This window comes from Talpa europaea, assembly GCF_964194135.1.
Source record: "Talpa europaea genome assembly, chromosome: 3".
Classification (NCBI taxonomy): Eukaryota; Metazoa; Chordata; class Mammalia; order Eulipotyphla; family Talpidae; genus Talpa; species Talpa europaea.
In genome coordinates, this window is record NC_140069.1 from 137,694,958 (window position 1) to 137,707,026 (window position 12,069).

At 42.7% G+C, this 12,069-nt stretch overlaps 1 protein-coding gene across 1 annotated transcript in view; it reads left to right on the forward strand.

Moving 5' to 3' along the window:
• Positions 1 to 12,069, forward strand: part of EXOC4 (exocyst complex component 4) — a gene marked incomplete at both ends in the record, with an annotated part of 653,799 nt that overhangs the window by 543,738 nt on the left and 97,992 nt on the right. The window contains one exon of the mRNA XM_084230488.1: positions 7,706 to 7,884. Within this exon, the coding sequence (XP_084086614.1) occupies positions 7,706 to 7,884 (179 nt within the window). The remainder of the gene's footprint in view (positions 1 to 7,705; positions 7,885 to 12,069) is intronic.

The window sequence follows — 12,069 nt, forward strand, 5'->3', positions numbered from 1 at the left end:
ACTCATATTGGTGACCTCTGAACTTAATTGGGCAGTTAATTATTCTTGTGTACCAGCTTCTCATATAAAAGAATAGGAAAAATGTCACCTTACACCCATTCAGATGTTATTAAAAAATTAAAAAGAAAAAAGAACAGAAAAATTGCAGATGTTGGCAAGGATGTAGAGAAATTGGAACCCTTGTGTATGGCTGGTAGACACACTAAATGGTGCAGCTGCTGTGGGAAACAGTTTGTCATCTCCTCAAAAGGTTAATGCTGTGTGTTCCAGCAATTCTACTTCTCCATTTATACCCCAAAATATTGAAAGCAGAGACTGAAGCAGGTACTTGTACGCCAGTATTCATAGAGGCATTGTTACAGCTGCTAAAAGGGGGATGCAGCACAAATGCCCCTCAAAAAATGAAAGTATAAACAGTGTATTATAAGTGTGGACAATGAAGAATTATTCAGCCTTAGAAAGGAGATTGGGCCTCTCTGGTGGTGCAGCAGGTTAAGCACTGCGCTGTGAAGCTGTCCGCAGCCCCTGCAGTGCAGGTTCGATTCCCAGCCCGGACAGGGAGACTCCCACATGGCGCGGCAGACCTCTCCTGTCTCGCCCACTGCTCCCCTCAGCAGTGCTTTTGTCCATCTGCCTGTTCTGCTCCCCACCCTGTCTCTGGTGAATTCTCTCACCCTCCCGCACCTCTGACTGTACCCCAGTTCTTGTATAAATAAATCTTTTTTAAAAAAATTTTAAAAACTTTTCAAAAAAGGAAAATTTAGGTATATACTGCAGCATGAGTGAACCTTGAAAATGTTATAAACAGACACAAAAAGACATATGTTCCCACTCCTAGAAGGTCCCTCTAAAAGAGAAATTCATAGACACAAACTAGGATAGTTTGTGGGGGGAAGGAGAGACTAGGACATCATTGTCTGGGATAATGGAGAAATTCTGGAAAAGGATAGTGACGTTGAGCACACAATACTGTGGATGTATCTAGCGCCATCAAATTTTACCTTAAAATGGTTAAATGGTCCATTTTCTGTCTTGTGTATTTTACAATAAGAAAATATAGTAGGGTAAATGGAAAACAAAAAAACCCATTGACTAATATATGCATAAAATGCTGCAGTCCCCTTTTCTAGGGCCAGGAAGTGACATTCATCACTTCCTTCACCCACCCACCCCCTCCTGTCCTCACCTCTGCCGGCACCTCAGCTGCTCACCTGTTTGTGTCGAACCAGCCTTAATTCCTGAAAGAGCTCAGTTCTCAGCAGTTCTGCCTTTCCTAGGCAGCTGTGGTTTTCCCATTTCCTCTGTGACAGAAACGGAAGTACTGAGACAGGAATCAGTGAATCCACTGTAGTCCTGCCTTATACCAAAGAAGCAGCTCACTGTCCCCTTGGCAATCGAGGGCAGTCAGTCCAAGTGGCAGAATAACCCCTTTCTCTGCTTGTTGCTTCAGGAATGTGAAAAGCCCAGATGTCAAGCTCTTACCAATTTCATGTGCCCTTTGTTGTCTCATCCGTAGGAAGCACATCTTCCTGAGCACCTCTAGACTAGCTTAAACCCAGATTTTCTGGGACAAGAACAAAACTCCATGAGTGGCTTTTGCAGTGAAAGGAGGGGGTCATTTCTACTTGTTGTCTTTGTTTCCTAAGTCATATTTTCTTGTTGATGGGGAAAAAAATAAATGCACTAGATACTGATCTCTGGGTCAAAGCAGAACAGCACTCCAGCCTCCTGTTGGTGCCCAGCTGATACCATCACAGAGCCCTGCCTTGGTCCTCTTGTCCTTCCCTCAGGCCAACTCCTTCTGGGGGATTGGGTATCCAGCAAGAGAGAGGACTTCTGGGAAATTGTACTCTGCCTCACTTCCTCTGCTAAGATGTTTGTTGGCCAGGAATTTTGATGACTTAAGATATCATGTTAGTGAAGAAGACCGAGTAAACCTCCAAACTTGGTGCTGTGAGGATATACGTTATATGACTCTACTTCTGTAGAATCATTTCCGCTGCTATGAAAACATTTCAGGCAAGGAGAGGAATTCCATTCTCAAGAGTGGCAGTGACGTGTACAGTGCCATAGGATGCAACACTGCTCCATCCAACTTGCAGGAAGTCTGTGTGAATCTAGTTCACCATTAAAACCAGTCATTGCCCTCTGCTCTGTTCTGGATCATGGAGAACTTGCCCTGCCATTATCTCAGGTACCCAGTTATCTCCCAGCTGGGTCAGCCATGGGAAGCAATGGGGGAAGATTTAGGGAATGGAGCAGGGGGAGACAGTGCAGTCACTCTGACTGCGTATGTTATGATCAAATATGGCGCACAAAGCTACAAATCAATCATTTTGAAACTATTTGTGATGTTTCTTTCATACGTGCATTTAGTCAGCTGAAAATGCATGTGTTTTCTTGCCTTCCTAAGATTTCAGCTTAACAAAATTATTTCAGGACTAAGTAGAGACAATTTGGAGCGCATTTGGCAAAATTCTTTTAAATGAATTGCTGTCAGATAGACCTCTTTAAAGATTATAATTGTGTGATAAAATTAAGTGGAACAGGTTTTACACTCTTGGCAAAATTCTCTTCAATGAATTCTTGTCAGATCATGCTCTTTAGAGATTAAAACTGTGTAGAAAAATTAAGCTTAACAGGTGTGATGGTCTTCCGTTTCGTGGGCTTCTGTGCGAGCATGCTGGCCTAGTGGTGAAGATGCCCTTGTACAGGGAAACACACAAATTCTGTGGTATTCTTTCTGTTCCTGGGATGTTAAATAATCTTTGGGCATTTACTAAACCCTCTGACTTCTAAGCTTCTGTTGCTTCATCTCCACAAGATAATGATGATTCTGCTGCCCATTTTACTCAAAATATGTACAGCCTTCCATCAAATAATATGCTTTCACTGTAAGGAGAAGATAGTGAGTAAATAAGCGTTCAGATCTAGAAAAAGGATGCAGTTCTGGCCCAGATGCTGGTGGCAGCCATTGCAGCCAAAAGGGCGTCCCCAGCACCTCCCCTTTCTGTCTTCAGCCAGTCCAGAGTCACAAGCTCAAGCAGCCTTCAGACCGACCAGCCATGGCCTCCCAGCTTGTCTCAAGAAACTATAATACCATCCTCCAGTTTTACAGCTGGAATTCCTGATATGTCCACTCGAAAGGTTTTCTCTTTTGCAGGAAGCTTCCCTTTTCATGTAAAAACTAAACATGTCCTTGGGAGAAAATGTAGAAAATAAGAGAATGGCCTCCCTGGTGGTTCAGCGGGTTGAGCGCAGTGCTGTGAAGCTGTCCGCAGCCTCTGCAGTGCCAGTTCGATCCCCGCCGGCCTCGGAGCAACCCACATGGCGAGCAGACCTCTCCTGTCTCACCTGCTGCTCCTCAGCAGTGAATTTCAGTCAGTCTGCCTGTTCCTCTCACCCTCCCATGTATCTATCCTGTACCCCTGTTCTTGTATAAATAAAATAAATCTTAAAAAAAAAAAAGAAAGAAAGAAAATAACAGAGAAGCACAAGGCATGATCCAGTCACTTAGTGAACACTTTGGTACATGTTGAATAGATCTCCAGTTTATTCAGCTTATATAGATACAAAATTTTCTTTTTTACTGTCAGAGTACAATTTTATAACAGATTCTTTTAATCAGCTGCATATCACAGCTAAAAATATGCTATGCCAAACATTTTTCTATGTTAGTAACTATTTTCTACTATATAATTTCTAATGAATGCGTCATTTTCCACAGTGTGGATATACCATTATTTATTAAATTAGAGGGTTTCAAAGGAAAATCTTTAGCAAAGCAGCAAGAGCCATCCCTTAAGGTCATTATAGCACATAAAAACCGTCCACCAAGCTCTTTGACACACTCGGATACTCGAAGGAATGATGTTTTGTGTGAAATGGTTATAGCTGTCAATCATTTATTCTCGATGTCGTGGCTCCTGTGCTCTCTCCAGGTTGTTAGGGGGTGATTATGGATTCCTGTCAAATGAGATGTCTGCTATGTATTCAACATGAGGCAGTTTGTATTTTTCTCAGTCTACTGCTCTCCCGTCGGAGGAGGTTAAGCAAATCTCAGTGAGCTAAAGGGAAATGGGCTAGGCATCTAGTGCTGGAAGCAGACACAAACATGCCCGAGGCCCAGAGACCCCCCACACAAGCAGATTAGACTTCTACATAAATACATTTGTCTCGATTGTCCTATTCCACCCAGGGTCACACCTCCATGCATAAAAATGCCTCCGAGACTGTTTTTCAAAGCTCTTTGCCTCTCCTGTTGCTTTTTAACCACCCAGCTCAGAGGCATTTTTTGTGTGTGTGTGTGTGTGTTTTATATCTATCAAATATGATTAAGGGACTAGAAGAGTTGATATAAAAAGACAGATTAAGAAACCTAAATATTTACAACTTGACTGAGTGACAGTCAGGGGGAAGATATTATAACTGTCTGCTGGGCTCAAATTATGGAGGACACATTGTTTTGCTTTCCCCAGTAACTCGATTTCAGGGATATCTAAATTCAGAGAAAGTTTTCCGAGGATGACATCACTTATGGTAATGAGATAATTGTGTCAGTTAAGAATTGCATTTTGTTGCTTGTGGCACAAATGTGAAATAGCAGTGGCTTCAATATAGAATTTCATTTTCTCTCCTATGACATGAAGCCCAGAAGCTGTTGTCTGGGGCTGCATTGCAGTTCCATTATGTCATTAGTGTGCATGCCCTCCTGTCCTTAGCCTCCATCACTCTCGACACGGACTTTCATGCCAAGGTCACCTAATGTTCAAAGAAGAGCTGCTGCAGTCTCACGCTCCATGGCTGCCTTCTGGAAAGTGGGAATGCAAAAAAGATCCCCACCCACTAACAATAAAAGCATTTTCTTGAGATGTGGGGTATGTACACGATGGAGTACTACTCAGCCACTGAAAAAAAGATCAACTCTTGCCATTTGTGACAACATAGGTGGACCTGGAGGGGTTATGCTAAGAAAAATACATCAGCAGAAAAATAAATACTGGATGATTTCACTCAGCACAATAGAAAGAAGCTAAACAATGGATCTGACCAAAGGAAACCAAAACAAACCCTAGAAGTTAACAGAATGGAGGCCACTAGAGGGGGAAACTGTGTGGGGGATGGGAACAAAGGATGAATAGGACCAGTGGTCTATGGTAAAGGACTAGGGGTGGTCCTTCGATGGTGGGCGTGAGGTAGTGACACTCATCTGTGTACAGTGTTGAAAACCTTTGTTAGTTCAATTTAAAATTAAAAGCTTGGAAGCCCATGTATGGATTTCAGTTCACACCTTATTGACCTCTGCTTCTGCAAGGGGTGATGGGAAATTGAGTGGTGTGTCCATACGTTTTGTAATTGGGCATGTGGCTGATTCCTATAATATCTGTGTCCTTTTAGCAAGAGTCCATGGGAGGGCCTCCCTGGTGGCGCAGCGGTTGAGCGCTGGGTTGCGAAGCTGCCCACAGCCACTGCAGCGCCAGTTCGATCCCCGGCTGCTCCCCGGCCACCGGAGGAGGGTCCCGCATGGTGTGCAGACCTCTCCTGCCGCCCGCTGCTCCCCTCAGCAGTGTACTTCGGTCCTCTGCCTGTTCTGCTCCCCGCTCTGGCTCTGGTGAATTCTCTCACCCTCCCGCGCTTCTGACTGTACCCAGTGCTTTTATAAATAAATAAATAAAACAAATCTTTAAAAAAAAATAAAAAGAGTCCATGGGATACTGGATACTCAGTAGGCAATAGTGGTTTCTGTTACAATAAATGACCTCTTGATTCTGATAAAATTCTGTTTTCAGAGATGCAGTGACATGTGCTGTGATGTTACAAGGCTCTCCACTTGTAAAACAAGCCTTGCCATCTAATTTATTTACTTCTGATCACTCATCTGTTTCAATTTGATTCATCATCCCATACTCTGTTGTCGCTAAATAGATGCTGATCTCAACAGTCCTAAGAACATTAGCTATCGCTTTCACCAAGTCTGTCGCACTGTGCTAGGCACTTAAGAACAGCATCTTAATGATTGGCTTCCAAATACTTCAAGGGAGAGGGGTTTATAGACAAGGAGAGCTATGAGTTGCTAATAATTAAAATTGAGTGGTGGCCACATGGGGGGATATTACACTCCTCACCCCACTTTTGAAATTTTCCTGGTACAGATTTTAAAATACCACCTATCTTGTCACATTACTTCAAATGAGGTCAGCACCTCACGTCTAGCTGCTAATACTCATAGAGGATTCAGACCAGGTCTGTCTGACATTGAGGCCGGTGCTCTATCTCCTCCTCCTTGAAGCCTGCTTTCCAGACAAGCAGCCTGAAACCAGGTAAATGTGCACTCTTAGGCCCCACCCTCAGACCTTTCACACATCTCCATTGCAAGATTTGCACACTGAGCTTCCTCTGCTCAGTCTGTGTTGCCTTTGTAGTCACGCCTTACCCAGGTCCTCGGTCAGTCAGGAGTTTTCCTTGGAAAAGGTAAACAGGAAGCCTAAGGGTGAGTTCCTATGTGGCAGCCTAAACACATTTTTCATAATATGTAATTCACAGTGGTTGTTTGTTTTTTCCCACATGGCGTGTCTGCCACAACACTGGGCATTTCATGCCTCGTGCCACTGAGGCATCATTTTGCCCATATCTCAGCTGCTGGGAATCACAGCTTGCTTGAGACTGAATGTATTTGGTTCTTCTTAAATAAAGCCCTTGTTTCTGCTCACCGAAGGTATTCCAAGTTTTAAAAACCCTGGGACTTCGACAAAATGAAAAATTCCAGGTGTCTGTTCCATCCTTTTCCACCATCAGCCCTGCTCACCCACCTATGTATGGCTTTCCTGGAAAGCTGTCTCTCCCCACCACCCCCAGTCACCTTCTACCATCCCAGCTCTCCTATTTGGGAAGAGAGTCCTGTGGGAATCCAGCTCTCCACACGTGTGCATGTAGGCAAAACAGTTAGCTGTGGAGTAACTGTTTCTCTTCTTCTGCATCATGGCTGGACCCTGTGGTCCCCAGGGTCCTTTCCAACTTCATCCTCTACCCACATTACTGTATTTTCAGCACCCCCAGGACTCCCAGTGAAGGCACTGGACTTTATGTGAAGTCTACCTGATTCTGTTTTTCCAGACAGTAACTATATGCTGGCATTGATTTTTACTGCTTTCTCTTTCAAATGAGAGTGCCTTAGTGCTTTAGGGTTTATATGTCCCAGATTTTTTTGTAGAACAACTAAATGAGTGACTAAACAAGGGGGGCCTGTTGCCCATCTCCACTGTAATCTGCCTCCTTCAAACATCTGGGTCCTCTTTGCTTTTGAACATTTTGAAATATTTTCTAGCCGCCAGATCCCCTTGGTGATTTTATTTATCACAATAAACTTCAAACCATGTACATATCTAATACTATTTGTCAGCTTCCCGAGCAGGAGAAAGAAGGGAAAATCCCACCAAGAGCAGGCAGCGAAGCCATCCTCAGGGACTGACCCTGGCCAAGAGGCCCCTATTGGTGCTTGTCAAGGTCATCAGGATCCCTTCTCCCAAGAACGCTCTCATCTGGGATAATTTAAAGTAGATCTGTGAGGGTTTTCTCATAAAATTAAGCCAAGGAAAAAATAACATGCTCTAAAATTGTGGTCATAACTGGGATGTGCCCTCAAAAGCATTGCCCACCCTCCTCTTTTCCAGGCTGTGTAGAAAGTATGTTCTGATGTGTTTTCCAGGGCAGCCTTTGGCAAGGAGTCAGAAGTTCTTATTGGGAACCTGGGTGATAAATTAATCCCAGCACAAGACGTCCTACGCGACGTGAGCGACCTCAAAGCCTTGGCCAACATGCAGGAGAGCCTGGAGTGGCTCGCGGGTCGGACCAAGTCTGCATTCTCCAACCTGTCCTCCTCCCAGAGTGAGTATCAGGGGCTGGGGGGCGAGGGGGGGCGGCGCAGGGAAGGATGACCTGGGGACTCCACCTCAAATTGAGTGTGGGGATGTGTCCAGGTTTTCGGGAGGGCTGTTGTGCCACGTGTCTGGGCCCTTATGATTCTCTGTGCACAACTATAACCCAAGCAAGATCCTTGTCAACAGGCCTGACGTTGAACTTTAGAAACACAAACTTAGGTAAGATTGACTCACTGTGTCTCAGTAACAGAAAGCAGTACCTTTTGTGCTCCTCGCAACAACTTCTCGAGGGTAGAAACCATCTCAGCGTGCAGAACCAAGCTCACAGCTGATGTTTTCCTTTCAATGCCACAAAACTCACGGAAAAAATAAGTGTCCTAAAAAAGAATAATCAAAGTGATTAAGGTGCCAGAAAATAGAGACAATGAGAAAAACAAATTATTCTGGAGAAGAGATGACTGAGAGAGAACTTAATTACAGACTTTAAGGAAATGAAGGAGTTGGATATAAAACGAAAATGGGAAACCTTTTTCTATAAAGGACCAATGACTCAGGGAAAAATAATTGGAAAGTTTTAGGGCACATAAACTTTATTTGATATCTGTAAAATGAATACTGTTAAGGAGCATTCGTTCAGAGTAGTATCAGGCAGTTAACATATAGGCAGAGAAAATGTGAGGTGAAGAAGGAATAAATGAAGTAGCAGATTTGAATTTGTAAGTGGAGAGATGGAAATAGGAGAGAGAAAAGCAAAATAACAGCAAAAACATGAAAGGAACAAAATCCTGTTTTGGGAAAGGATTAGAAAATTGTTGAGATGAAAATGCTTACATTACTTGGACTGGGAACTTCAGAGTAAGTTAATTATTATCGTTGTTCTCTGAAAAATTATCACTAGAATAGTACAAGGAATATCGTTGTAAGTACTTTTGAGCCTAGAGATAGAGGGGGTGTGGATGAAATCTGCAGGGGTAAATCATTCCCTGAGATAACAAGCCTTGAAACCAGGTGCAGGATCCTCGAATATTCACCACTGAGGGTCTCGGCCAATTATGTAGTTATCCTCAGACTCAATAGCGACAGGGCAACAGAAACGAAAGAAGTGGAGTTTTTGAATAAGATTATGTATAGGTCTGCTTTAGAAATCTTAAAATATTCCTTTTATTTGTACTTTTAGTTTTATACTTTGTGCTATGTGAAATATTACTTCTTATCTAATGGTAAAAGTATACATATTGATTCTTAGAAATTGGTATGAATAGAAAATGCGCCCACCTGCTGAGGACAGTTGGGGCCCAGTGTAGGTTCTAGCAGATTCTGCCCAAGTGGGTGTCCTTGAAAGGCCCTCCACGGTATGATCCTGTCCTACCAGGCGATCCGTCACGAGTAGTCAAAATTTTCCATTTTATTTCCCAGTCCACTAAAAAAAGAGCTAATTTCCTTTTTGCTAATTGCAAAATAAACAGCTCTCAAAAGGGACCAGATGCCTTCCTTCCTGGTTTCCTTTTTCTCTTGCAAGTCTTCAGCTCCTTGGGTTGATTAGTGAAGATTGGGAGGGTTCCTCCTGCTTGCTGGGCCATCAGTGCCTGGCATTTAAGTGGAATCTCTCATCTGCGATGCAGAGCATCCCCAGATTCTATCCTGTCCATTCTGCAAGGACTCCTCAGGGCAAAAGAGGACACAACCTCTAAACCAAGCCACTGAGTGAGCCACACAGGCTAATCTGGCATCACCTGCTTTCAGAGAGAGTAAGTTGCTCCCTGAGTTACGCTCAACTTCATAATTGTGTGATTTAGCTGTTGTGTTCATGTCAGTAAGAACACCCAAAACGGTTGACGTCTAATTCATGTCTTTAATCATCTCTGTTATTCTGACAGAGATCTCTTCTACCACACCCATTAATACTCTGTCTCAGATGCTCAGTTCCATTTTATAATAGAAGCTGTACCCTCGCGGTTCCTTTCAGGGTGATTATTCCACTCAATGAGTGATTTAAGTGACTGTCAGTTTTCTGACGATCAGTGCAAAACCCAAGTGAACTGTAATCCCTACTTATGTTGTCTCCGCTGAAACAAAGCATCACACAAACCTGGTTTCTTCTGTTAACCAGCCTCGCTCACCCACACGCCTCTGTTCTTTGAAGTCCCAGGAGAGACGGCCATTGATGTTTATAATTTGAACAAAGCAGGGGATTCTCTGATAATGGGTTACTTTGATTGCTCCATGTCACTGTGACTCTAGAAAGGGAATAGGGACAGCTCTTTATTTTTCTTTTGAAAAGCAAACCAAATGATTGCCTCCACAAACTGTTTCTGAGTCTGGAGACTAGATAGCAGCCTGCCTTCTAGCATTCATGGAAATAGCAGGATGGAAACAAATCAAGAAAATACATCTTAGGTTTACTTCTTGTTTCACATCCTGTTATCTCTTTAGTATGGCAAGTGCCATACTTTAGTGTAACTTAGAAGTTATTAATGCAGTGGAGTGGAGGAAGTTTGCAGAAAATATTTTTCATAGCATATCCCTTCAACAGGATCCTCATCCACCTGAGACATTTCATGTCATACTGAAGAGAGTATTGCATTTTTGTCGCAGGGTGTGGGTGACCATTTGTCCAAGAGCTGAGTTGGGCTTTTATTTTTTTCTATTTCTTTTAGTGTTTGCCTAAATGTCACTGTCTTCATTATACTTATGCCCCCAACTTCATTGCACCTATTCTTCTGAAGATTCTTTCCATTGAAATTCACAGACTAATTAAAGGAAAAAGAATACATTGATTCATAAAACTGGTAAATTAAAAGACTTAAAGCATGGCTGGATTTAGAGGTTCACAAGATAGCATCCTGCCATAAATATGCCTGCACACCGGTTCTTTCTCTCCTGGTATTTTCTCTTTATTGTGTTCCATCTCAGGTAAGTGTTTTCTCTATGGCAACAACATTGGCGACAGGCAGCACTAAGATTATTTGATCCCGGACCAAAACAGTATTTTTTCCAAGAGCTTCAGAAACAGTTGAAGAAAGAACTCAGATCGACCCTGTTTGACCTTCTCCCCTGCGTCTCTTCTGGTTTTCTCTGTCTGCATATACCATGGTTTCTGACTCTCTCTACCCATAACTCAGTCTCTCTCTCCCACTCCCACTTCTAGAATTCTTTTTTTTTCCCCCAGGATCTATTTTAACTGATATGTTTGCAGTATAAGAAAGTTGAGCAGAACCATATTTAGCTTCAGGCATTCAGGATCTAGATTAATATATATTCCCCCCAACCCATCTGACCAGTTTCAACCTTGCAGTAAGGGCACAAAGCAATATCTACCTTTTGTAGTATCTGTTGTTGTTTGTAAGAATCCTAAGTAAAGACTCTGAGGTTAGTTGTTATGGTTTAAGAAAATACTCAGCCAAATGTGACCTACATAAAAATTATTAGAGTGTATTCAATTTGAACATTAATGATTTTATTTTGTATTTCATCCCTTTGTATTAAGGATGTGTTGCTTTTAAAAATAGACTACATAGAATTGAAAGGGGGCTCAAGGGCTTATTTTGTCTGCTTTGCTTCCTCATGGGGTCCTCTTCTCTGTTTTAGATTCTGTAAAAAATCTCTAGGATTAGAGATTCTAAAACTTCCTTGATTATAGATTCTGCTCCTTAAGCAACCTTACTGTATAGGAGGTCATATCTTTTTTAAGTCCCTTTGCTTCAGTTTAACTCTTTTCGTCTGAGCTATTTTTCAGAAATTAAATGTTGAATGTTACAACATGCATAGATAATAAAAAGCCATAACCTGATCTTTTTCAGTCTGAAAAAAACCCACATAGTTAAAAGTTACTCTAACTTCTTTTTTTAAGATTTATTTATTTATGCATACAAGAGCTGGGGTACAGGCCAGAGATGTGGGGCGGGGCAGTAGTGAGAGGATTCACCAGAGACAGAGTGGGGAGCAGAACAGGCAGACAGACCAAAATATGCTGCTGAGGGGAGCAGCGGGTGAGACAGGAGAGGTCTGCTTCACCATGTGGGTTGCTCCCTGGCCGCCCGGGGATCAAACTTGTGCTGCAGGGGCTGCGGACTGCTTCATAGTAAGGTGCTTAACCCCTTGCGCCACCAGAGAGGCCCAGTTCTTCTAACTTGTAAGACAAATAGATCTCATGATTTTGACTCCTGGAATTGGTACAGGAGTTACATACTAG